A 27249-nucleotide genomic window follows, 5' to 3' on the forward strand; every position below is an offset into this window, starting at 1 on the left:
TAACAATAAAAAGCTTAGCTGAGCCAAATGACCACTACGCTTTTGCAGAGATGGCATCTCAGGCTGAAAGAGGAGAAGAAAGTTCCATGGGGAGAACTAAGAGAGTCCAAGTCCTTCACTTACGCATATGCAGGGCCTGGGGAACAGTTTTATATAATAGCAATATGCAATGTAAACTCCACATTTCTATTTTTAATTTTAGTACCATTTCTGTTCCCACAGATCACTCAGTTGCATAGCTCTTAAATAAGGAAGGTCTCAAGGAGGCGCTAGACAGGCAACAAAGATGATTCTCAGAAACCAATTCAGATTGACCCTTACCTCCATGATGACTCGTCACATGGCTTCTAGGGTCCTCCTCTGGTGAGTTAAGATCAAACCAGAAGTCTCTCTCCATCAGACCCACCACTACCACCACCACCAGCAGCACTCACTATCTGAAATACTTGTGAATTTCTTCCACTTAGAGTTGAAAATGAAGGTAAATTATTTTGATGGGACAAGTACTTTTCACTAAGTTACCAATAAGAACCCTAGCTAGTGACTATCTTCTTCCAAGGCCCAAGTGATGTTCCTTTAGTGAGAAATTGGGGTTAGAACTTATCAGGAAGAAGGGTATTCAGGAGCACATTTTAGGAAATATCTATATTTATCACTTCTACCCCGTGAAGGCTATGAATGACCTCAATGAGCTGAAACAGTGTATTTCTAAATACAGCCATTTACTTCACCAGAGCAACAGCAGAATGCACACGTGTACATCTTACAGTGCAGCTCCTAGAGTAGGCTTGCTTAATTTAGCTGACAAATGCTCCCCTAGAATCCAACGATGAGGGTTAGGGTAGAGTTTTTCATCATTTATAATATCCTGTGCATCTATTATACTTTTCCTGCTATTTCTCAAGGTTTAGCGTCTGACATCCCCTTAAACTGCAATGCTTTTAAGACAGGGGTTGTGTGTTCCTTGTGATTGTCTTATAACTAGCGTAAGGGTGGGCACAAAGTAAGTATTCATAAAGTGTTCACTGAGTAAACAAGTCAGCTAACAAGAATGACTATCTTTTCACTGCCTTTGCACTGGTTTAAATGTATAATTCAGTGACACCTTCCAATAAAAGGGATACCGTATAATGGTGTTTTAATCAGCATTTTTTTCATCCCTATGACCAAAAGACCTAAGAACAATGTAGAGGAAGAAGTTTATCAGGGCTTACAGTTTCAGAGGTTTCAGTCCACGGATGGCCAACTCCAATGCTCTGGGCCTAAGGTGGGGCAGAATATTGTGGCAGAAGGGACATGGCAAGAGGAAGGAGAGAGAGAGTGTGAGTATGAGAGAGACAAAGAGAGAGACAGACAGAATATGCTCCACTCACCAGGGACCAAATATATATCCCAAAGGACTGCCCCCAGAGACCTACTTCTTCTATCCATACCCTATTTGCTTACAGTTCCCACCCAGTTAATTCCTATCAGTGGATTAACAAAATGGCTACAATCAAATATCACCTCCTATGTGCATGCTGGACATCTGTGCTCATTGTGTATACAAATCTCTGGGACTCTTGGATAATATAAAAAGATAAGGTGACAACCCAGTATACAAAGTTTTGTTTCCTTGCTTCACTGTGGTTTTAGCTCTGATGAAATATACAGCTGCTTGACATGTCTACATCAGTCTCTGCTCATAATCAAATTTTGTATTTTATTAAATTAGATACTTTTTCAAACTACAACTATGCATGACAGAAATAAAAAAAACAATATCCACCTCTATTATTTTATCAAGAATACTTCTATATGTTAAAATTGATGCAATGATGAACAATTAATATCATCTCCAATGGGGTATGTCTAAAAAATATCCTGAGAGGCCATAAAATAATTGGCATTTCCATTTGATTGCTCCTGGATGTTTTAAGTCCTTCTGGCTGTAATTATTTTCTCAGACCTAACTGAAGAGTCAATGTAAGAGGTTTGTCCAGGGCCGTGCCTGGCATTCTGGCCCCTGTCCCCCCAGTTTCCTTCATGCTGTCCTTCAGCAGGCTCCAGGGCCCCAGTCCTCAACATACTCCAAGTTACCCTACAGAGAGAAACCAGGCCTTTAACCATTTGTCCATCATCCAAGATGTGGGACACCTACAGAAACTGAGCAATAAATATGCCACTGATAGTAACTTTGAAATAATATTTGAATGTTTATTATGTTCACAGATTTGACAACTTGGGACTTAGTGGTTTAAGCGTGTCTTCCTCCACCTGTCTATTCCAACTCGCCCCTGTTCTCCAATCAATAATTCTTAGGAAATCATGCTAAAATGGTGGAAGAAAAGCAGTGTGGTTACCAAATTAATGTAATACACACAGTGTTGTGAAGAGTTGGTGTGCGCCACCCTTGCAGGCTGCTTGTGCTCTACTTGACAGCCTGATGTACTCCAGGATTCCTCTGGGCATTGGGTGCCGTGGTCTCCCAACGCTCCTTTATGTGCCACTCCATCATCTCCTTTTCTCACCTTATCCTCCTAAGACAGAATATTGAAGAGTGAAAGTCATCAACCTGACATCTCATTTTAACTGACCTACACTGATCTTTCACAAAACAAAACAAAAAAAGTCCTCCCCAGGTAAATGTTGAGGCTCCAAGGTCCACTTTTCAGTGCAAATGGGGTCAGAACCGAGACCTGAGCAGAACAGAAAGCACCAGCCAAAGCAGTGTGCTCCATGGTGGCATCAGGCCCCCTGGGTTAATGACGCCCACGTGTGCTCTAAGTTTCAGTGACACAGATGAAAGCCACAGACAAGTAAATATGTTTTAAAATAATCATGACACCACTGGCACACAAATGAAATTGTGAGGCTGAGTCTTCCTGAGCAGCGGGCCAAGGTCTGCCATTGACACTTGTGCTTGGGTTTGGCTAGGGGCCTCCCAAACAATAAGGCAGGAGACATTCCACAAATCTCTGCTCTGAAATCATTCTGTCTGTTAGGCAGTAACATTCACATATCATTCCTCCAATCCCTAATTGGCTAATCAGCTGCAAGACCAAATTCCATAGTACTGAAGATGATAAAAACACAAGCATGTTGACAGCACCACAATGGACCACCACACCAAGTGTGCCGGGTCAACACGCTGGTTCTATTGGGATGAATTAAGCCCTTGTAATGACAGCATCTTTATGAAGGCCCTGCTCAGGCAAAACTAAACAATACAATATTTGTTTAGGGGTACACACTGTTTAAAAAAGGGAGAATAATAAACACAAAAGGCAGAATAGTAGTGACTTCTAGGCAGGAGGCAAAAATATGGTCTGGGAAAGGAAAATGATAAGGAAGCAACCATAGAGTTAAATTACTTGCACAACTGTCCTTAATAACTTATGCACATATCACAATTATCCCATGTTCAACTTTTTTTTAAAAAATCCCTCTCTTGTTTAGCAAAAGGAACACTGTATGGAACAGGGAACAGCAGGTTTGCCTTATGCCGAGGAAGCACCTATATTAATTTTTAGAAACTGCTTGAAAGCACTTTGATCTTCATAATATGCATGGCTGAAAAGCTTATGAAGGTTTCTGCATTAACTGCAGCAAATAAAAAGTTAATATTTACCACTTTTTGGTCAAAAACAAATGTTCTCATCTTTCATGAACTAATAAAAAAAGTACTATGTGGTAACCACCCTAAATGCTAAGTAAAAACTGATTTTTTTAAAATCAAATATTTTTCACTGATAGCTGCAGCAATTTAGCAAGGTCTTAACTGATTGAGACCCTGTCTCAAAATAAAAAATTAAAAAAGAGTTGTGGATGTAGCTCAGTAGAAAAGTGCCTCTAGATTCAATCCCCAGTATCAAAAAGTAAAACAATAAAAATCTTCACTGAAATTTCTCCAAGATCTAAAGCTGGTTAAAGTTTTTAGTTTGTTTGTTTTGTTTATTTTTTGGTTTTTTCATTATGTGCTTCAGTCAATGTAAAGATTATTCTCTGATCTTGGGCAATTCCCAAAGGAATGGTAACTGACCTTTTTCATCAAATAACCAGTATAATAGTTGCATGGACAGAATTTTTAAGAAATTTTTAAGAGCCAGATATAGCTGCTAAAATGTTTGCATTTTTAGTACAATCTAAATAAATAAGATGGCCACCAGGAAAATGTATAGAAGATGCTGACAGAAGTTCAATTAACAGATAAGAACCACGCACTTAGGATGATGGTGGCATTTATTTAGCTAGAAAACAATGGGCACAAGCAGATTTGGGAGGTGAAATTGATAATTGTGTTGAGTATAAGTTTGAAAATGTTATAGAAATGCAGAGCTCAGGAGAGACCAGGGTTCAACATTCCAATTTATGACCAGGGCTAATCATCACATCTCTAAAGCCAAGGTATTAGGTGAACTCCCCAAGGGAGTGAATGCGTACTAAAGGGAGAATACGGTCTTGGGCTGACTCCTGGGGACTTCCACATCAAGGGTTAAGAAGAGAAAGAGAATCCAGCAAGGGAGACTAAGGAGAAATAGGAAACAGCCAGCAAGGTCAGAGGAAATCCAGGGCAGGGTCAGTTCCCCGAAACCAAGTTTTAGGACCATGTTTCAAGAAACAGTAAGTGACCAACGGGGCCAAGCATTCCAAAAGCGTATGCTGAATGAGGATTCAGCCATGGCCACTGTGTTTGTGGAGAGGGTGGCCAGTGACGGACGGTCTTGATAGAGCTGTCAGTGGAGTAGGTGTGGGCAAGAGAGAATGGGGGAAGCAGTGTAGTCTTCTCTCAAAGAATTTTGCTGAAAACTTAATCAGAAAAATAGGGTGGCACTAATTCTGTTGTGTTATGTTTGAGGTGACAGATGACAGGGTTAGTCTGTAAACTGATGAAAATGAAGCAGTTGATATGCAAAACTGTATGATATACAAGGGAATGATCAAAGTATCAAGAAAGTTTTGGAGGCCAGGTACCCAAGGAAGTATAGTTCATCCATGGGAACCTGGGGGAAGGTGGAATAGCTTCAGATAAAGGTGGACTGATAGATCTGTGCTAGCTCTGAGATGCTGTGACCAAATTCCTTATTCTGGCTCACAGTACCAGAGGTTTCAGTCCATGGTCAGGGGCTCCACTGTTCTGTACCTGAGACAAGGCAGAAAACATCAAGGTGAAAAGGCATGGTGGAGAAAAGCTTCTCCGCTCATGATGGCCAGTAAGCAGAGAGAAAGAGAGGAAGGGGCCAGAGACAAGGTAGAATTTGCAAAGGCATGTCCCCAGTGAGCTACTTCCTCTAACCATGCCCCACCTACCTGCAGTTACCACCCAGCAGTTCATTCAAATTATTAATCCATCAAATGGATTAATCCACTGATGAGGTCAGAGTCCTCATGATGCAGTCATTTCCTAAAAGTTCCACCTTTAGACACTGCCACATTACCTTCAACACATGAGCTTTGGGGGACATTCCAGGTCCAAACCATAGCAATTTGAAAGTGGGAAAATGTGCAAGTTTCTTCTGATGGGTTTTGTTTTCATAGTGAAACAAGCAGCAAGATCATCCTGTTCTTCAGCTAATAACAAAGACTGTTCTCTGAGTAAAAGAATGAGCTGAGTGAGAGGATCAAGGAAGGGATGCCCAAAATAGGAGGACAGAGAAACAGGTGGAAGAGGCTCTGTGAGATTAAAAAGGAAGCTTACTAAAGAAGCAGTACTTTCTGAGCAGCACTGAGGGTCCTCTTAACATCTCTGGTCATAAAGACCACATCATTCCTAACAGCAGGCCTCAGAGACTTCCTTTAATCCTGCTCACCTCCTTGGGTGCAGGCAGGGGTAGGCAGGTACTTGGGTTCAATCAAGATTACAGATTTTCCAGGTGAAAAAGAAAGAAAATAAAGTGGATATAGTAGTAGAGCATATGCTAAGATGTTCTTCTAAGGGTGACCATGGAATCCAAGCTGCCCAGAAAAGAAAATGAGGAAATGATCTTAGGACTAGGAGAGAAGTTAGGATTTAAATATTCTTGTACAGCAGACAGTGTTTCAGAAATTCCCCCACTGTGACCAAGCACAAGAAGCCCCACTCCAGCAACAAGCCAAGGAGGTTCCAGGAGATAGACATTCTCCTAGAAAAAGAATCTCACTTTTCCTGTAGCGCCAAGGTCTTCTGGGACAGTGCTGCTCACTTTCTATTTGTGCCTAAGGTCACTAAAGGCAATTTTAATATATCAAATTAGGTCACACCATAATGGCTTTGTGCAGCAAACAGAAATTGGTTCAATTTATGTTTGTTACAGTCAAGCTATGAGTTTAACTTGTGTTCATATATGGAGAAATTAAATGAATTAAAAGAAAAAATCATTTTAAATTATAATGCTAGGTGGCCCTTCAGTAGGAACATGAAGTAGGAAGAAAGCAATTGCAACTGGGTTGTGGCCTCTATCACACACTCCTATTAACTTCTAACTTACATGGGATAGAGACCCATGCCCAGCCTGAGAGATGTTCTCAATCTCCTTTTCTTTTTCTTTTTTTTTTTTCCTGAAATTAACTCCTCAAAGACAAGGAACACATAAAGAAACTGCTTATCAGTATAAACATAAAGTAGCTATTGATCATCCACATCAGCATGGACCTGGGGGACTGTACCCATAAATGAAATCACAGGGGAATTCACCTTGTGAGGTATTGACGCTCAACCTTATTTACAGTGGTAATAATACAAAGTTCTTCATCTTCTCTTTTGAGTCTGTTATTTAAAATACAAGTTTAAGAGCAAAGATTAGGTGAGATTTTTTTTTTAAATAACTTAGTCATTCTCATACTAGATATACCTTGATTAACCTCAAATTTGCCCTTGAAACTGACCAATGTTAAAACATAATAAAAGTTTAGATGAGATTATTTGGCCAATATAGACATATCAATTTATTTTCATTCATGTAAACTACAATAATAGAAGCAAAAGCCTATATTCAGGTTACTGTTTTCAGGTACTGATTAACAAAAACTCCTTAAGTACTCATGAAAGTAGTGCCTCTGCTAGTAAACATCTGCTACATTAGTTCTCTTTAATTTTAATCATAAAACAGGATTCAAAAAACCTATAAGCAAGTGCTGGGGGTGTAGCTCAGTGGTAGGGCACTTGACCAGCATGGACAAGGCTTTGGGTTCAATCCCTAGTGCTGCAAAAGCAAATAAAATATCTGTAACTAAAAACACACTACCTTCGCTAGATTTTTTAATCAATAGTCTGCATTAGGAACATTTTAGTTTTTAATTGTACCATTTTTCCTTGTAAACTGAAGACAACTAACAAATTCTTTAGATTTAACTTATAATCAGTTTGATGGACAACAAAAGTTTTATACTATTTCTACTTCATTCCTAAATTTTACATTTCATTTCCCTCTAAGTTTGTTCCCCAAAAAGGCAGTAACAAATAGGATGAATTAAAAGACAAGAAAAGATATATAGGTGATACTTCCTGAAATCCTATATAATTAACAATATATTTCAATTATCTTAACACATAAAGATAACCTCGGGCTGGGGTTGTAGCTCAGTGATAGAGTGCTTGCCTTGTTTCGATTCTCAGCACCACATAAAAATAAATATATAGGGACTGGAGTTGTGGCTCAGTGGTAGAGCGCTTGCCTCGCACTTGTGAGGCCCTGGGTTCAATCCTCAGCAGGACACATAAATAAACAAGTAAAATAAAGGTATTGTGTCCATCTACAACTAAAATAATATTAAAAATAAATAAAGATATTTAGAAAACAGATAAGCTGGTTAGGTATGAAATTTTTTATATCCTTTGCTCCTCAAGATTCTGTAAGTGTTGCTGTATTAACTGATGAACTCTGTATCTAAACAATACATACTAAATTTAGGCTATGCAAAGCACTGCATTTTTCCTCCTTCGTATATAATTTGTTGAAGGGCTTTGTGTTTTGTTCGAGCACGAATACTTACATGATATTTAATAATTATCTTAAAACACAAAGGATGAATCCAAATAGGTGTCATTTCTTATTCATTTTGCTTGAGAGACAATGAATCTTTCTGACCCATGTACCCTCTGCAGGTTTTCTAGTTATTTATTTATTGCCCCTAGCATGGAGAGTTTTCTTCAATTTTGTTTGGATTATTAATTTTGTTCTAATTGCAGTAGTTTATTTTTCAGGAACAATGAAAAATCAATAGTTGCTACTAAATTTCCATTCTCTTCACCTCACATTTTCTCTTCCATTATTTTCCTTTACTTTTTCTCCTCTTTTCATCTCATCCTGCTGCCTTTTCATTTCTCCATTCTCAACTTGGACATATGCTCCGTGTCACGGAAGCCATAGCCTTTTTCATTGTAGTGACGACCCTGAACAGTTTTCTAAAATTTTTTTTTGTTTCCTATAGTAAGTACTTTTCTTTTCTGTTCTCTTCTTCATGTAAGTTTTCAGATTGCTATCCATTTCCTTTGTTCTGTGGTCAGTTTCAAAGGTTGCATATAGTTATCTTTTTTTTTTCTATTTATTCAGTGTGGAACAAGAAAATATTTGTCTAATGCTGTTATTTTTAAACATAGGATATGTAGATTAATGTGGGGTCACTCCTTTACTTGAGTGCCATTCTTGTCCCCAATCTTTGGTTGAAAATGTTTATATGTACAAGTCTAGCTCAATTTTGTATTATTCTGTAGGCTTCCACGTTAGGAACCTCTGCTTTGTTGAGAAGCATTGTTCCTCCTTATAGGCTGGTTCTGGCACTCTGAAACAAAGGAGTAGACAGGTATCACTCAACCATGGAGATACATTCTGAGAAATGCACCATTTGGTAATTTGGGCACAAACACCACAGGAATACTTGCACAAACTAGACAGTGTGACCTACTACACCCTGACACTACCACTTTTAGACTACTGAATTCTGCTGGCAATCATGACTCAACATTAATCACCTGTCTACTTAAGCATAGCTAAACATAGAAGAGACATGGTAAAGACATGAGGGGAGAGTGATACTGTAGGTCTTCCAGGACAACATCTTATATGCAGTCTGTCTTTGGGCGAACACCTTTAGACAGCTAATGACTGTACCTAAAAAAAGAACCCAGACATCCCAGAGCACACTGCTGCAAGCTCTTCCTGCTAGCAACCTCCTACGGCACTTTATCTGGCACAGTCTAATGCCGGGATGCCATGCACTTCTCTTAGCTCTTGTCAGACTTCTTTCCTACCCAGCTGTTTTCTGCTTTAATCATCAAGCAAACAAATTCAGGCTGCCTCAGGTCTGCACCCTGGAATAAGAAGTCTTTCTAGACACTTTGAGTCAGAAACAGAAAAGAGTTTTATGGACAATGTCTCAATTGTTAGACCAGCAGATACGGGGTGGGTCATGAATTCCATGCTTGACTCCTCCAGTCCTGGCTTTTATGGAAATATTCTCTTAGATTCTGGAAAAAGATTGACTATAAATTCCAACTTTTTGACATTATTATGAATTTTCCTACTTTCCATTGTATACCTAAAATTTTAAATATCCATCTCTATATATTTATGTCTATATTTACTTATCTAGGAGATCTTACTCCATAGTCTATGAATTTAATTATTGAATTCTTTATCCCTGCTAAATACTATTTAGCAATTGGTCTCTTCCTAAAATGACCACAGTCCTATCAACTCAAGTTTTTGTGCCTAGTCACAGGTACACATATAATAATTAGAACAACAGATAACATTTATTTATTAAGTTCTTAACATATATTAAGTATTGGCATTGGGTTATACCATTTACATACCTTGCCTCTTTTAATCCTCACAACAATCCTATGTGATAGGTACTATTCTTACTTCTGTGTAGTCAACAACAACAACAACAACAAAATAGTAACATTAGGCCTTTCAGAAGGTAATACATTTGACTCAGACAGCTGGTGGATGGAAAAGTTGGGATTAAAACTCAGTTTGATTCCTGAACCCTGGCATTCATCTCACATACTGTAAAGCCTAATGGATATATAAAATTATACTAATTGATAAATAATATGCTATATATAATTCTCTAATAAACTGGTAGCATAATTTGCTAAGAACTCATATTCTAATAATTATCATTTTATATATCCGACTATAAATTAATGCTTTGAAACAAACATGTTGCTTCATCATATACAATTATCTGCAAGATAGCCAGAGACTTCTGTACTCATTTGTGGTAGGAGGTTTCAATGTAATAATTTTTCCTGTATTCTCTTCAGTAGATCTTTGCATACTGCATGAAGCAGCTTCCTTACCTTTGATTTCTTCTAGGCTTAACCAAAGAGAAACACTGACAGGAGACTGGACGGAGGAAAGAAGAGATAGTTGGGGGGTCTATGTTTTGCTCACCTCCCATTCCCCAGGGAATCCTTCACACTGGATGAACACTAAGGGTCTCTGCTGCAGGTCTAGCATAGTAACCTGTTCTCAGTTTCTAGCCTAGTTTTTTGTATGCTGTGATCTCTACATCCTTCCCACACTTATAAAAATGATTTCTTCCCTAAACTCATTCAAATTACCATTTGGAGTATGCCAACTCTCTCCTCTACCTTGACCTGCTCTGATACAGAAGTTATTTATTCTGGCATAAAATACGCTTTAATGTTTTAGAAAAAGCTGCTTTCCCATTCTATATGGATTCCAAAATGTTCATATGTCTTTTTTTTGAAATAACAAGTATGTATAAGTGCAATTACATAGAAAAGGATGTGTAGTATTATAGCAAATACACTTACCTTGGACCCCTGAATGCTGAGGAGCCAATATTTCAAGTTGAGCCTAATGAATCACTCATGACTAAGCTAAGGGCAATTTTAATGCATAGGGAATGGACTATGCAGGCAGATTCATGTTTGTTGTACACAGAAAGCCACTCTGCTCTCCTCAGTCATCTCAATTCTACACTAATTAAGATGTTCTAGGCACCTAAAGATTTATATTTGACTCATAGAGTCCAAACCAAATGTATAAAAACATGGAGTCAAAAGTAGCTAGTCACTTACATTTATGAAATTTATGGTGAAAATTTTTCAGTTAATGTACTAGACAGGAAATTGTGAGGCTTAAGCACCTGGAGTGACTATTGGTATTATTCTTCTACATATGTTATCAGAATACAAAGAAATCAATATTCCAAGTATCAGAGAAGATGAAAAATTGATTTAAAGTTCAGACATTCCCTTGAGACTTTAGTATAATTATTCCACCTCTAAGAAGTTATCTAAGAAAACCTTCATAAGTGTATGTAAAGATCTATGTATATATTTCATATTCACTGCAACAATTAATAGAAATACCCATTGATGAATAGGCAATAATTTAAAATGATGTCATGAAAGAATGTACAGTGGCATGGAAAACTGTTATAAAGTATTTTAAATGGAAAAAAATAGATATTAAAACTATATATAGGCTACTTCTGTGCCATCATCAATGGAGTGAGTTGGCCCCTGTCATTCTCACTAATCATTAAAAACTCTGAACAGAATACACAAAGCAGCCACCTGAGGACTTTGAAAAGCACACAATGGCAGGCCGATAGGAATAAAAGTAAAAATGAATAAAGGCCCATAAGGGGGAGGTTCTGGAAGTTTTCTTCTTCTTTTTCCCCCAGATCTGACCTGAAAACAGACTGATACCTGGAACCCTGGAGCAAGCGCTGAGGGCAGAAACTGCAGCCAGGTAACTGGGGAAGAGGCTGCTGAGAGCTACAGCTCATGTCACCCCAACCCTGCTTTTTTCTCCTCAGTGTGGGTAACTAAAACCCCAAGAATAGCCTCTCTCTCTCTGGCCAGAGAAAGGAGGAAAAAGAAAGCCCTGTTGTATAAACGTAAGGCCCAGGGGAATGTTTTCTCTCTCTCTTCTCACTGCCTCACTCTGATGCATGTGTGGACTGCCTGACAGCTGAAATCCTGAGAGGACTCCATACTTCTGACCAGAAGAACCAAGAGAAAGGCGATCTGAGAGCTCTAGAGGAAGACAAAATCACAGATAAAAACCTGAAAAGGGTCAGTGCATAATTCTGCATATGCACAGACTTCTGTCCTGGACGCAACTCAGAACAGACCTAATCAAGCATCATAGAAGCCTCAACACCTGAAATACAATATAAGCCACTGCTGACGTCCCAGACTAATTCCTGAGTGGGGCAAGCCACAGTCCGAAACAAAAAGCTACCAAAATCTTTGAAATATCTGCTGGCACCAGAACATCCATGAGCTATAGAACATGAGATCTGAACCTAACCAGGTTGACAGCCTGCTATGACAGACAAGTATCAGTATTCTCTATAAGGTTTTAAAAGAATCCAGAATCTCACAATGTAACATCCAAAATGCTCTGGGTATAAGCCCAAATAACTTGACTACAAAGAGCCAGGAAAATCAGACCAATATTAAGAGAAGAAAAAGGTCATTAATAGATGTCAATTCCAAGATGGCCTAGATATTGGAATTACTAGACAGGAACTTTAAGGCAGCTCTTCAACAATCCTTCATAAAGGTAACTGTGCAAGTGAATGAACAACAGAAATTTATCTTGGTAAAATAGTAACTGTAAAAAGGAATCAGGTGGACAGTTTAGAAATGAAACATATAATATCCAAAATTTTAAAAATTCACTGGGTCGGCTCCATAGCAGAAAGTAAATGACTGAGGTAAGTTTCAGTGAACTTCGAGAAAGATGGGTAGAATCGCTTCTCGGCCTTTTGGCTAAGATCAAGTGGAGAAAGATGGGTAGAAAATATACAACCCAAAAACGGGGGGGGGGAGACTAAAAAAAGGAATGAATCCTCAAGAATAAAAAATAAAAAGATCTGACATTCATATCAACAGAGTTCCAGAAGAAGAAACAAAAGAAATAGTTACAGGGGCTGGGATTGAGGCTCAATGGTAGAGCCCTTGCCTAGCACATGTGAGGCACAGGATTCGATTTTCAGCTTCACATAAAAATAAATAAAATAATGATATTGTGTCCATCTACAACTAAAATATTTTTTAAAAAAGAAATAGTTATAGAAAGAATACTTACATAAATAATAGCTGTAAACTTCTCAAATGGGTGAAACACATAGACTACATACTCAAGAAGCTCAGCAAACCCCTATCAAGATAAACTCATAAAAACATACCCAGACATGTAATCACACTGGTGAGCACCAAAAATAATAAGGAAAATATTAAAAGTAACTAGAAAAAAACATATTATATTCAAGGAAGCAACATGTTGAACTTCTACAAATTTGTCATCCAAAATGAAGGCCAGATGACAATAGCACATGATCTTTCAAGTGGTGAAAGAAAAGAACTGTTACCAGAATTTTATACCCAGCAAAAATATCCTTCAATGAAGGCAAAACTGAAGGAAAACTCAGAGAATCTATAGCCAGTAGACTTCTTAGTAAAATGCTAAATGTAAATTATCAGGCTGATGGAAAATAATACCAAAGGGAAATATGGATATAAGAACTAAAGAAAGAACAATATAAATGGTAAGTATTTGAGTAAATTTAATAGACTATTTTACTCTATTAAGTTCCTTATTTTACTATAACTAGCAAAAATTATACTATTATCTATGGAGTTATATAAATGCAATCAATATAACTATCTCAAAAAGTGGGAAGGGTAAAGTGACATGTCTTGCATGTTTTACTTTAAGTACTAAGCTAGTTGCTTTAATTAGATTATGTAAAGCTAAGTTTGTATATAGTAACCTCTGGAGCAATAATTAAAATAATAAAACACTGAGGATATAGCTCAGAGGCAGAGCATATATTTTTAGTATGCACAAGACCCCCAAATAAATAAATAAAATAATAGAAGAGATATATATTTGAATAGCCAACAGATAAATTAAAATGAAATGCAGTGTGATAAAAATATTCAAATAATTCAAATGAAGGCAGAAAATAGGAAAAGAAAAACAAAAAGAATAACAAATACTAAAATGACAAACCTAAATTCAACCATTTTAATAATGGCATCAAATAAAAACAGTGCCTATTAAAACAATGATCACATTAAATTTAAAAATGAGATTCAACTATATATTGTCTGCAAGAAAACTTCCTTGAAGTATACTAATATAGATAAGCTAAAAGTAAAAAGGAACAATACATACTATGCAAACACTAATCAAATAAATATGTAATAATAGGTTTATTAATATCAGATGAAGAAAATCACCAAGGAAAAAGAATCAAATTGGTAATGACAAAAGAGTCAATTCACCATGATACACATTATTCCTACATATGTATGCACTTAACATTGTTCCATGCTCCAAAATACATGATGCAAAAACTGATAGAGTTGGGCCCAGTGACACATGTCTACAACCCAGCTATTTGGTAGACTGAGGCAGAAGGATCACAAGTTCAAGGTCAGCCTCTGCAACTTAGCAAAATCCTGTCTTAAAACTTAAAAATAAAACAAACAGAAAACAAACAAACAAAAACCTGATAGAACTGAAATGTGAAATAGACGAACACATAATTATACTTACACAGTTTAATTCTCCTTTCTCAGTTAATCAGAGCAAACAGACAGTAAATCAACAAGGATATAGAACACCTGAGCCATAGTATTAACAAACTATGTAATCGACATTTAAGGAACACTCCACTCAGTAACAGCAGAATACACATGCCAAGTACACATGGAATATTCAACATGATAGGCAGGTAAAAACAGAAATCAATGAAATTGAAAATGGAATAAAAATAGGAAAAAAAGCTACTCATCGGAGGAGAAAAAAAAACAATAAATGTTGAGAAACATTAACCAAACAGATGAAGAAAAAAAAATAAGATACATATTACCAATTAACATCTGAAATGTGGTTATGACTATAAACCCTATGAACAGTAAAAGAAAAATAAGAAGGGGATACTAAAAGGTTGAATGGACCAATTCTGTGAAAGACAAACTATCAAATATCAATTTAAAAAACAACTAATAACCTTAACAGTTCTAGGCCTTGAAATCAACCAAACTAAATTTGCAAATGAAACTTTCAACAAAAAATATTACAGTGATTTTCAGTAGTAAATTCTACCAAATATTTCACAAAGAAGCAATACTATTTCTACTTAATCTTTTCCAAAGCACTGTAGAGGAATGAGACCAGCATAATCTAATATTGAAACCAGACAAAGATTTAAAGAAACTGATGGATATTTTTCAAGAAAAGAGATTAAAAATAGCTCAAAAATTATTAGGAAATCAAATGTGGTATATATAAAGAGGACAGTACTTCACAATTAAGTGGCATTTACTCCAGGAACACAAGACCAGTTCAATAAGTAAGGATCAGGTAATATAATTCACCATATTAACAGGAAAAAAAAATAAAAACCATATGAAAATATCAGTAGATATAGTTAAACTACATGACAAAATTCAACATCTATTAATATTAAAAAGAAAATTTTCAGAAAACTAGGAATGGAAGGAAATTTAAACTGATAAATATCAGGAAAAAAAACTCAATGTAACCCCATAATTACCTGCAAAAGACTGAATGTTTTCCCCTAGGAAGAAACAAGGTAAAGATATCTGCTCACATCTCTTCTATTCAACAGTATACAGACAGTCTTAGCCAATGCAATAAAACATGAAAAAGAAATAAAAGCTATGGTGATTAGAAAGGAAAAAATAAAATGTCTCTATTAACAGATAACATGATTATCTACATTATTTTTTAAAATCCTATGGGATCCACCACAGAGTTCCTAGAACTAATAAGTGGGTTTAATAAAATCAGAGGACGTAAAGGCAACATGCAAAAATCAAATATATCTCTACATGCTAACAATAAACAACCAGAAAGTAAAATTTAATAAAATAGTATTATTTGCTTCACTAAGGAGGATACACAGATAACCGATATGCACAAGAAAAATATGAAATGCAAATTATAACCACAATCTGAAATCACTCCAATCAAACACCAATCAAAATGGCTAAAATGTACAATATTGACAATATCTGGCAAGAATGAGGAGAAACTATCATTCACACACATTTGGTGAAGATGTGAAATGGCACTGCTATTCTGGACAGGAGTTTGGTAGCTTCTTTTAAACTAAAATTGCAACTACCATACAATCCAGCAACTGTCCTCTTGGATATTTATGCCAAAGAAATGAAAACTTAAGATCATATAAAAACCTAAGCATAAATGTTCACAGAAACTTTATTTAATAGCCCCAAACCAGAAACAATCCAGATGTCTTTTAATGCACAAATAGTTAAATAAACTGTGGTGTAGCCACAACCATGAAATATTACTTGGCAATGAAAAGAAACAAACTACCAATAGACATGATAACTTGGATGACTTTCCAGGGAATTATAGTAAGTGAAAAAAGGCAATCCCCAAAAGCCAGATTTCTATGATTGAACTGATGTAACATTCCTGGAATGACAAAATCATAAAAAGAACAAATCAATGGTTGCCTGGTTCAGGGATGAAGTGGAAGTAAAAGATAGGTATGGTCATAAAAAGACTATGACTATAAGTTTCTATATCTTGACTGTTTCAATATTAATCTCCTGATTCTAATAATATACAACAGTTTTATAAGATGTGACCATTAGGGGAAACTATATAAAGGCAACTACACAGGTGTCTGTATTTCTTACAATTGATGTGACTCTACAATTACCTCAAATAAAATGTCAATTAAATATAAAAGGATTAATAAAAATAATTTAAAGTACCATTCACAACAACCCTAATAAAAATAAAATAAGTATAAACCCAGCAAAATAGGTACATGAGCAATATGTTGAAAACTACAAAACACCAAAGAAAGAAATGTATTTATTTATTTTAGTTGTAGATAGACACAACACCTTTATTTTATTTATTTATTTTTTATGTAGTGCTGAAGATCGAACCCAGTGCCTCACATGTGCCAGTCCAAGTGCTCTACCACTGAGCCACAACCCCAACACCCAAAGAAATTAACTCAGAAATCTAACTTAAGATGCATACCTCATGTTCCTGAATCGGAAAAATAAATATTAAGATGTCAATGTTCCCTAGATTGTTATTTAGATTCAGTGACATAATGCTAAAGAATACCAGTGGGATTGTGTGTAGATATTGAAAAAATCGTTTAAAAATTTAGACAGGAAAACAAAGTAATTAGGATAGTCTGAACAATCTTTGAAAAAGAACCAAGTTGGAGAACTTAAGGCACTACTTGCTTTCAAGACATACTATAACACTACAACAGTCAAGACAGTGTGATACCTAAGGACAAAGATACTTCACTGGCAGAGAACAGAATTCAGAATTATACATACACATAGCATGACTTAGGAATCAAAAGCCAATCAAAAGTGAAAGGAAAATCTCTTCAAGAAATGCTGTTGGAAAGATTGCACATCATACACCAAAAAAAAAAAAAAAAAAAAAAAAGGAAAAGAAAGGAAAAGAAAGACTCAAAACTATAAAACTTCTAGAAGGAAAAAGCAGGGGTGAATCTTTGTGACTTTATTTTAGGCAAAGAGTTCTTAGATACATCAAAAACAGGTTCCAGCTGGGCTCAGTGGTGCACACCTGTAATTTCAGTGGCTTGGAAGGCTGAGGCATGAGAACCACAAGTTCAAAGCCAGCCTCAGCATTCTAGCGAGGCTCCAGGAAACTCAGTGAGACCCTGTTTCTAATAGAAGACAAAAAAGGGCTGGGTATGTGGCTCAGTGATTAAGTGCCTCTGGGTTCAATCCCCAATACCAAAAAAAAAAAAAAGTTCTATAAAATAAAAAAATAATAGCTTCAATGTCATCAAAATGATAAACTTTTGCTCTGCCAAAGATATTACTAATAAAATTAAAAGATAAGCCATAGACAGGGAGAAAATATTTGCAAATCACATATTTGACAAAGTATTATTTTTTGGCATACATAAAATTTCTCAAAGCTTAATAATAAAAAAATCAATTTTTTTATAGGCAAAGATTTGAATCCATCCTTTTTCTTTCTTTCTTTCTGTGTGTGTGTGTGTGTGTATGTGTGTGTTTTGTTCTGCTTTGTTTTGTTTTTATTTGTTTGTTGGTTGGTACCAGAGATTGAAAACAGGAGCACTTTACCTGAACTACTTTCTCAGTCCTTTTAATTTTTTGAGACAGTGTCTTACTACATTGCTGAAGCTGGCCTTAAACTTATGATCCTCCTGGCTCAGCCTCCTAAATCACTGCAATTATAAGTGAGCACACAACTGCACCCAGCTTGCACACACTCTTTAACAATCACACTCACTCACATACACACAGGCATACACACAGAGAGAGGATAAAAATGCATAGGAAAATATAATTTAACATCATTAGTCAGGAGAGAAGCACAAATTAAAATCAAGACAATATATCATCAGGCAGACACCTTTTAGAACAGCTAAAACAGAGAAAAAACCACACTGAAAAGGACACAGAGCAACTGAAAATTTAAATATACTTCAACTTATGTATAGATAAACAAGCTGTGGCACCATGGAATACCACTCAGCAATCAAATGGGACAAATTATTGATATGCAGGACGTGAATGAATCTGAAATGCATCGTGCTAAGTGAAGGACACAGACAGACTCAGAGACATGCTGTAGGCCTATATTTTTTCTAGAAAACAAATCTGCAGTTGGTAAAAGTCAGGGGAGGGTTTGACTATAAAGAGGCCAGCACACATGAAGGAATGCTTTTAGGTGGTTAATTGTAGCCACACAATTCTGTCAAAACTTACAGAGCTTGCACCAACAAGAATTTTGAAGTATGTGAATTAAAAACCAATTTTTAAAAATCAATTTTTAAAAACCATGTGTATACATTGAACTTTCTTCTTAAAGTACATATATGATTGAAAAGAAAAATATCAAAATACTAACATTGATATCTGAGTGATAGCTGTAATTTCTTAAAAATTATATGACTTTTTTCCTGAAATATGACAACATATAAATGTACACACATATATCCATATATATCTGTAGTATGACTGTTTCTGTGTATGTAAATACCACCTTGAAGCACTAAAATACTAAAATGCAAGGAAATTAGGCAGAATTTAAGATGTAATGTATTTTCTTCCCTATGATTTCACATAAATACATATGTATAAAAGTTTTCTTTTTCTTCTTTTTTGTAGTGCCAAAGTGAGGCAAAAAATGTACAAATTCTCTATATTAGTTATGCATTGCTTTTGAAATTAAAAATTTCAAATTATAATGCTATCTTAGAGAGCTGACATAAGTCAACATGAAGGGGCAGGCACATTGTCTGACATCTTATAATTCCATGCCTCCCTCCTTCATCTTATTCCACTCCCCCAAGAAGCTTATCAAGGGGTGTGTCATTTTGAAAGACATTTCAGTCCCCACTGCACTGGTACAGGACTATGGTGCAGATGAGAAATGAGTCCTTCAACTTCACAGCCACAGGCTACACCAAAGAAAGAAGTGGTATTATGGACTCCTGAGCAGTAAGACTTTTCCAAGCATGCTTGGATCAAAGGAACATCTGATTCAATGTGGAAAATTGTACTATTGTTCATGCTTCCACAGAAACATGTGACAATTCAGGGGAACATAGAGAAACAAATGAAAACCCTCAAGAGCAGCTACCAATTTTGCTAAATGTTATACCAGACACCAGGGAATGGTGAGGATGAGAAAAGAAGTGACCTCAACCAGTGGTCAGATGACTTTCTGTAATTTCAATAACATTTGCAACTAAGAGAGGGAATGGGTAAATCTACCACCAACCACTTCCCCAGATCTGACAAAATCAGGCCCCTGTTTTATGTCTGATCCAAAAGCAACATTTGCACAAAGGTAAGGAGGATTCTCTGCAAAGGATTAATCTCAGGATTATTCTCCAGGTTAGGGGAAAAAAAAAAAAAACACGATTTGATGCTTTATGCTTATGTGCACATTATGGTCTGAGCCTACTGAAGTAAAATGTGCAGATTCAACCCCCCAAAAGGAAAAGTGAAAAACAACAACAACAACAAAATCCCACCTAATTTTGTTCATGAACTTCTGGCCTTTACATGGCATTCTATGCTTTTCACTGGCTTAACACCATAGTTAGATAATAACATGCAAAAGCTCTTCTCAAGATATTTTATTTCCTATTTAAATTAAGTCATGAACTACAGTCAAGACTTTCTTTTATAAGTAGGTAAGTAAATATAAGGCTAACTCAATTGCAAAATTCTGTATACTTATGCAGTTCACTCTGCCTTTTCAACATTTTTCCAAATGTCAAAAATTCTCATGAGTCTTAAAGCAAAAAATGTATCAACCAGGAATACTTGACCATTTCCTGCTTTGAACAGCACAATCTCTTCCACATCAGAACCCTTATTTATCCGACGGCTCCTTCTGTGGTTTTGATAACAAAAACAACAATGTACCTAGATTATATTACCTTTAACTTCTCCAGAAATTCTTTCACTCTGCCAAATGTGTTTGGCTTTCATAAAATTACAATAAAAGAAACATCAACTATAAGGACATTCCTGTACATTCTGCCAAAAAAGTAATTTAAGGAATTATCTATCATGCTACCTGATGTCCGTTATATGAGGATCTGAATGATAAATAACCTTGAAAAGTTAATGTGTGGAAAGAAACTGTCTTTTTCCTGATAAATTGGTATGCGTCCTTTATTCCAAAGCTAAGGACTATCAAACAATTTCTTCATTTTTGCATTGGCTGCCCTAAAGCTTATTTAATTCATTTCTAAATTGCAATAACTACCCATCTCTGTGCCTGTTTCTATTTTTTCTTTTATTTTCAAGTTGTAAGTTTTTACATGTGTTTAATTTTGTCATAGTGAAAGCCACTTTAAATATGTTTTGAAAGTAGGCAGAATGCCTACATGAAGGCTGGGCCCTACAGCTATCCCATATTAAACTACAAAATTCCTAGAGTAGCTTTTATCAAACCAAAATGTGCAATGGAAATCACCTGATAAGCTCAGTAAAATGCAAATTCTGACTCAAGGTGTGGGGTGAAGCCAGCTCCCAGAGATAGCGGCTCATGTGGGTCTCAGCCCACCCTTTGAGTAGGCAGCATCTTGGCAACAATATACTGCCAATGCATGAATGAAAAGTCCAGTACAGGAGGAATGATGAAGATCATAAACAGTAAATACCATAAAGCAGAGCAAAAGAGATAGCCAGATCTCTGTTCCAATCTTTAAAAATCCAACTTTCAAACCCAATATCATTATTAATTTAATTTTTAATAACAAACTCCCAGTTTATGTTTTTCAAAGAAGTTGGTTCTGACTTATTTGTTAGGCAATTTACCATACACATCCAAATAAAGTTCTGGTTGACATGCTGTTTAAAATTTCTATTGTTTTTAATATTTCAGGAGGAGAAAAGAAAAGAATGCTCATTAAAAATCTGGAAAGGGAAAATTCCCATATACCCCAAGTACTAGGGTGAAGCTTCAAATTACAGCTGCCGTTTTCATTTATTTATTGCTGGTTTTATTTTGATTCTTCTTTTTTTTATTGTCTTTGGCAGTATCTATGAGAAGGATCACAGCAAGGAATAAGGGAACAAGTCTCCATCATTTTAAGAAAATTCATCAGTTGTGATATTTATTAAGGAAATACTGGAACATCAGTTTGTTTGAAATTTTCAGTTTTTTCCAGATTATTTCCAGTTAAGAGGATTCCTTCCCTTAGCCTTGGTCTGGCATCTTGCAAACAATAGTTTCTGAAATAATTCACAGTTAAGAAAAGGCCCAGGGCTGGGGTTGTGGCTCAGCAGTAAATTGATTGCCTAGCATGTGCAAGGCCCTGAGTTTGATCCTCAGCATCACATAAAAATAAATACAGGTATTGTGTCCAACTACAATTTAAAAATAAATATTAAAAAATATATTTAAAAACAAAGAGAAAAGGCCTAACATTTTCCAATGTTTTTCAGTCTATAAATTCTCACACTGTGCACATTACATGCATGTCTTCTCCACAGAGTTTCATGGGTAAAAACCTATGTTTTGGTTAAAGATAAAATTAGCCAGTTATTTAATATACAAGGACTAGTAGAGTATTTTGTTTCACATAAGTAAAAAAAAAAAAAATTAGATTTTTTTTCCAGGTCAGAAGCTTTAAAGCCAAATGTATGAGTTTTCTATTGCTCCTGTAACAAGTTACTATTAGTTCAGTGGCTAAACAACACAAGTAATTGTTTCATAATTCCTGAGGTCAGAAAGTCCAAAACTGGTTTTATTGGGTTAAAACTCAGGGCTGTGTTCCTTCCAGAAACTCCAGTGGAAAATCCATTTTCCTTATTCTCAGCTTCTAAATGCCTTTCACACTTCTTGGCTCATGACCCCTCTTCCATTCAGCACCAGCAATGTTGATGATCTATTTGTGACTTTCCTCCTCAGTCACATCTTCTTTCAAATGACTCTTCTGTTTCCTCATTCCATTTCTAAGGACCCTCAAGATTCTGTGGCAGTGTCCATTCCGATTGTATTTTCATCACTCTTTGAGAATAAGAATCATTCCAAAAGAACCAAAGCCATAACATTGGGCCTAACTAGATATTCCAGAATAATCCCCCTATTTTAAGGTCAGTTGACCAGCAATCTTCATTCCCTTTGCTATACAATATAACATATTCACAGGTTCTGGCCATGGGGATGTTGAAATCTTTGGGAACCCATAATTCTGCCTACCACACCAAGACAGTGTTTCTTTTTCCATTTACTAACTTGAACTTTCCAAAAATGATCAGGTTCTTTTACAATCTTTCAATACTAGGAAAAGAAGCTCTTGGTCCATAATAGTATGTGATTACTGGTAATAATAACATGTTTTCCAGTTTTTGACCATGAACTCTGATGCTATTAGAATGACTTTCATACCCAAAGAGCAATGCAAATATAGCTAGAGGCCACTACCATGGAATCATCTGCACCTGGAGACATTAGTCCGCATTTCCCAACTCTCATTAGAGGAAACTGATGCATAGAACATGGAATCCAACTGTGACCATCAGGATTAATGCCCTGACTCTGCAACCAGGTTGGCCAGAAAAAAGAGCCTTCTTATTAAAATTCTGATGAAGCTAAACCCTCTTCCAAATTGCTCCAATAAGTTTAGAATCATTAAAATTGTCAAAGGCACTAGGAAATAAAGTTCATTCAGTATCTTCTTAAGTACACAAAAAAATGTAAAATTAAACAGGTACATTTCAGTAGCCTCATCTTTTCATGCCATCATGGCAGACTAACAAGATGGTTGTTTTAAGCTCTAAGGACTTGAAATCTCTAATAAAAAGAGTAACACTTTGCATGTGAGCTTTTACAAATATATTCCAGACATATTTTCTCACAGGAACTCTTGGCTAAGTATAATTATTGTATTTTAATCAGGAGCCACAAAGTGTAAAGATTTTGAAGGGTTGGCTAAAGGCCCTATACACACACAGGGCCAAATATAAATACAAAAGTACAAGTTTTATATTTGAATCTATCGTCTAAATACTGGAATAGAAAACAAAAGTATAGTTTTGAGATTACTGATGTTTAAAATAGGCAAGTCCAATAATCAAATGTTAAAATAGAAATTGCATGACAGCACGTCAGACTGACTGACTCTACTACCATTCCATGTCACACGAAGGTTACAAGAGGTGTATTATTTCTTGTGAGCCTTGTTTTCTAACACATTAGAAGCGAGGCCATTGTGAGAAAGCAGTCCTCTCTCTTGGGGTAACCAACACACTCAATTTCCACCCTTCTCGCCACTGATCCATTCACCTGTTCCCCGAAAAATAGCAGGGCAGGGCTGTGCACTGTTTGAAGAATCTATGGCTCCCTCCTTAGCAACACTCAAATGGGCCAGTTCTAAGAAAAGATCTGCCTTAGGAATGGGATAAGGAGTTTTGTTCACCTAGGCCCTTAAAAGAATTCTGAACATCTATGTGTGTATTTTTAAATACATCTAAACATCTTTAACTTAAGATTTAATACTTGAAGAAGGGACATGATTTCTGGTGCTCTGTATATGGTACTTGTGTCTTTTACACATCTTTACCAGAACCTTAGGGATATAGAGATCATTCAATCTATGCAAAATTTCTGCATAACATAATTGGTGAAGCCAATTCTTATTGATAAGCTACTCAATCCAATGAGTCTTTCTGACAAAACAACTCCAACTGGTTTTCGATCAGATATGAAGATAGTCCTGGTGACAGTCACATATTTTCTGAATGCTAAAAGGAGCATTCAGAAAAAAATAAGAGACCCAGCCTTGGCATTTGCTCCTCACCTGGATGAATGGAGAGGAAGAAAGGCTATTGGAAAGAAATTCACATGCTCAGAGGCAGATTAGTTTCAAGAAAGAGTTGAAAGTGGAAGATTTGAAAATGAAAACTTGGAGCACTCCATGTGTGCCTAGGATTGCTGGGGAAAAGAATTTAAATTGCTCACTGAAATATATTGCAAATATAAGGTGGTATTCTAAAGCCTCTAATGGCTTTTTTTTTTTTTTGAGGCATACTGAACCTTTGGAAAGACCTTAAAGTAAGTATCAAGTTCTCTTTATCAAAATGAAGGTTCAATCAAAGTGATGATAGCTGTGGTGTGTGGCCAACCTTGTGTAAATCTTGAACAGACAGTTCCAGCATTCCAGCAGCTGGTTCTGCATTTTCTCTGAGTCCTTTAGAACTCTGTTGCTTTTGTTTTAACCCTCTGCCCATGCTTGATAGTCTTTTTGTGTGCGTGTGTGTGTGTGTGTGTGTGTGTGTGTGTGTGTGTGTGTCCTGATCTTTGGCCCAGAAGTTCCAAAGTCTACCCTGTGTCCCTGTGGAAGCCCTTTTAGTACCAGAAACAGACAACCTTTAAAATAATAATAACCTATACCTGTTAAGAGTATCATGTGGTGCCAACAGAGGACCTGCTTATGCAAACACTGCAAACTTATACCAGAGGAGACCAAGAGCAGTGCACAGCCACAGTAGGAATACACTTTGAAATCTCTCTCCCTTGATGTTTCTGGGGCAAAGGTTGCAAGGAAACTATCGACAATGGGAAAAAAAAAAAAACCCAGATGCAAACAAGTTAAGTTTATTAGGTGCTTCATCTGTCATAGAAGAGGGATTTGGGCGCTTTCACACGAAGCTTCAAGTAACTAGACAATACCCAGTTTCCTTCGATGCTGCAAATTTATCCGATGGCGATGGCGGGTGCTCTAGAAAGCACCTTGAGGGCGAATGCGACTGAGGCCACTCGTGATCAAGGTCGTCGGATGCTTTGGGTAGATGATGAATCTTCTCATGTCACCTCTTAGAAGCAGGTCTGTGTCCCTCTCCAATAGCCCACCGCCTGGCCACGCCCCACCTCCATTCGTCCCCAGCTACCAGGTAACGGTGGGTGGTTCCGAAGGTGCCACAGCGGAGGCAGCCAGGCCTTCAGACGCTGTGAAGCGTCACTGGGAAGACGCGAACACAGGGGAAGGCGCGCAGGTGCTGGCGCCCCCGAAACGCACACGGGACACCGGGCGCAGGGCGGGCGGTTGGGGGGAGGGGACGGCCTTACCAGATCAATGAACGTCAGAAATTTCCAGCTCCCTCCGTAGGTCTGATGCGAGGGCATTTCGATGGCCTTGTAATTGCACAGGATAGAGCAATAGGACAGCAGGATCGCCACCCGCAGCACCTGGCAGGGGACAAGCGCCATGTTCGCGAGAGGCCTGGGCGGGCCGGGCGGCGCGGAGGGCGCGCGGGCGGCGCCAGGCGCGCGGGGGCGAGCGCCGTGGGAACCCGGACGCGGCGTGACAGGGGGCGGGGGCTGCGGGAGAGCGCGTGCCCCGCGGGACCGGCGCGGCCGCGAGCGCCCGGGCGACCTGCGCGGGCGGGGCGTTGTTTGTGGGCGCTCCCGGTGGCCGGCTGCGGCCAGGCGGGCGGCGTGGCGTCATCTCTTCCGTCACCTTCGTCATTCTGCTCCTGCTTTCGCGGGGCCCGGGAGACCCGGCCGGGGGCGCCCTCTAGGCGTCCCGGGAAGGGGTGGGCGGGCTCCGAGAGTGTCACCCGGCCTCGGGAAGTGCACAGTGACTTGGGGCACTGCCGCTGATGGCATCTGCCGGGCGTGGAGGGAGCAGGGCCGGGCGAGGGGGCCAGGAACCTGGATTGAATCAGGGGACCCTCCTGTCAACCAGTGTTCCAGCCCCTGGGACGCTGCTCTGGGCCAGGCGAGGTGCCCAGTGCGGGTCCAGGGGAGGTGTCAGCGCTGTCAGGTCGCCCCTGACTCATAAATCGTGCTTTCAGGCGGGGACTACCCTGCACTGTTCTGCAAGAGGTTTACCATCCTGACAACAAACAACACAAGCTAGAATATGAACTTTGGACAAGAGGTTTATAAATGTAAAGCTATAAAGAAAGTAGTGCCAGGTAACACTTGTTGCTAAAGACTCCATTCAATTCAAAAACAAAACCCGTGTGCTGTAACTTAAGTCCTTGGGGCGTTAAACTCACTTTTACCCATTGACTTCCGCCGCCCCACCCCACCCCCACCCCACCCCACTCCCACCCCACCAGCAGTACGAAACCAGAGCTTAATGGGACGAAAATAAATATAAACTGGATTCCCTCTGCCTTCCAGTAAATGTTGTCACTCTAAAGTTGCCTCAGTCTGTGGGCAGCATTTTTTTTTTTCCTTAAATCATGATCGTATTTCAACCAACCAGATGCAGGGTCACACTGTGATAGACCACATAGGTATTTCCTGTGGATCCATTTAGAACAGGTGTCCTCTCCAAATAGTCTCTGAGTCAGAGAGGATGTGGAGTAAGAAGTGGCCGGGTAAGCATAGCTTCAGAGGTAAAGAGAAAGTAGCAAATCAGAATGTTTTCCTGCGTTATTTTCAATGAACATCTAAACTAAAAAGAGACCCACTAGATTTTCTGAAATTGGCTTTGTAATTTTGCTCATAGAAATTGAAATCACAAGGTTGTATTAGCATAAGATTGTTCTTCATTGATGATTTATAGACTTACTGTCATGTAATAGTTGGGTCTATTTTTGTGTGTATCCTTGTTACATATTCATAAGTTCCCAAAAAAGATTTTTTGGAGACTTACCTAGCTATCAAAGGCCTTGACAAAATTTTGTGTGTTAATGTGATATTCTCAAAGTTGGATGTACCTTTCCTAGTTTAGATTTTAGAAAATCATCTTAAGACTCCCTGTCCCCATCATTACAAA

At 37.7% G+C, this 27249-nt stretch overlaps 1 protein-coding gene and 1 long non-coding RNA gene across 18 annotated transcripts in view; both read right to left on the minus strand.

Annotated features, from left to right (window-relative positions):
• The window catches only part of Aig1 (androgen induced 1), a 237461-nt gene extending 211460 nt beyond the window's left edge, over positions 1–26001 (minus strand). For 6 of the 17 annotated variants that reach the window (XR_005733018.2, XM_078018991.1, XM_040283406.2 and 3 more), the window contains exon 1: positions 25587–25809. Coding sequence is in view for 16 of the 17 variants with exons in the window: in XM_078018991.1 (XP_077875117.1) it covers positions 25587–25727 (141 nt within the window). In the remaining variant the exon portion in view is untranslated. Of the gene's footprint in view, positions 1–25586; positions 25817–25893 lie in introns of those variants that run through there. The other 11 variants (XM_078018994.1, XM_078018993.1, XM_040283410.2 and 8 more) reach the window with 9 other exon arrangements.
• On the minus strand, positions 873–9708 carry LOC144366014 (uncharacterized). The gene is made up of 3 exons (XR_013424809.1): positions 6653–9708; positions 2363–2519; positions 873–1262 (listed from the first exon to the last, which is right to left on the minus strand). It is a non-coding gene; the product is annotated as an uncharacterized LOC144366014 (long non-coding RNA).
• Positions 26002–27249: the final 1248 nt, after the last annotated feature.

The sequence above is a fragment of the Ictidomys tridecemlineatus genome, chromosome 8 (assembly GCF_052094955.1).
Source record: "Ictidomys tridecemlineatus isolate mIctTri1 chromosome 8, mIctTri1.hap1, whole genome shotgun sequence".
NCBI classification, from domain to species: domain Eukaryota; kingdom Metazoa; phylum Chordata; class Mammalia; order Rodentia; family Sciuridae; genus Ictidomys; species Ictidomys tridecemlineatus.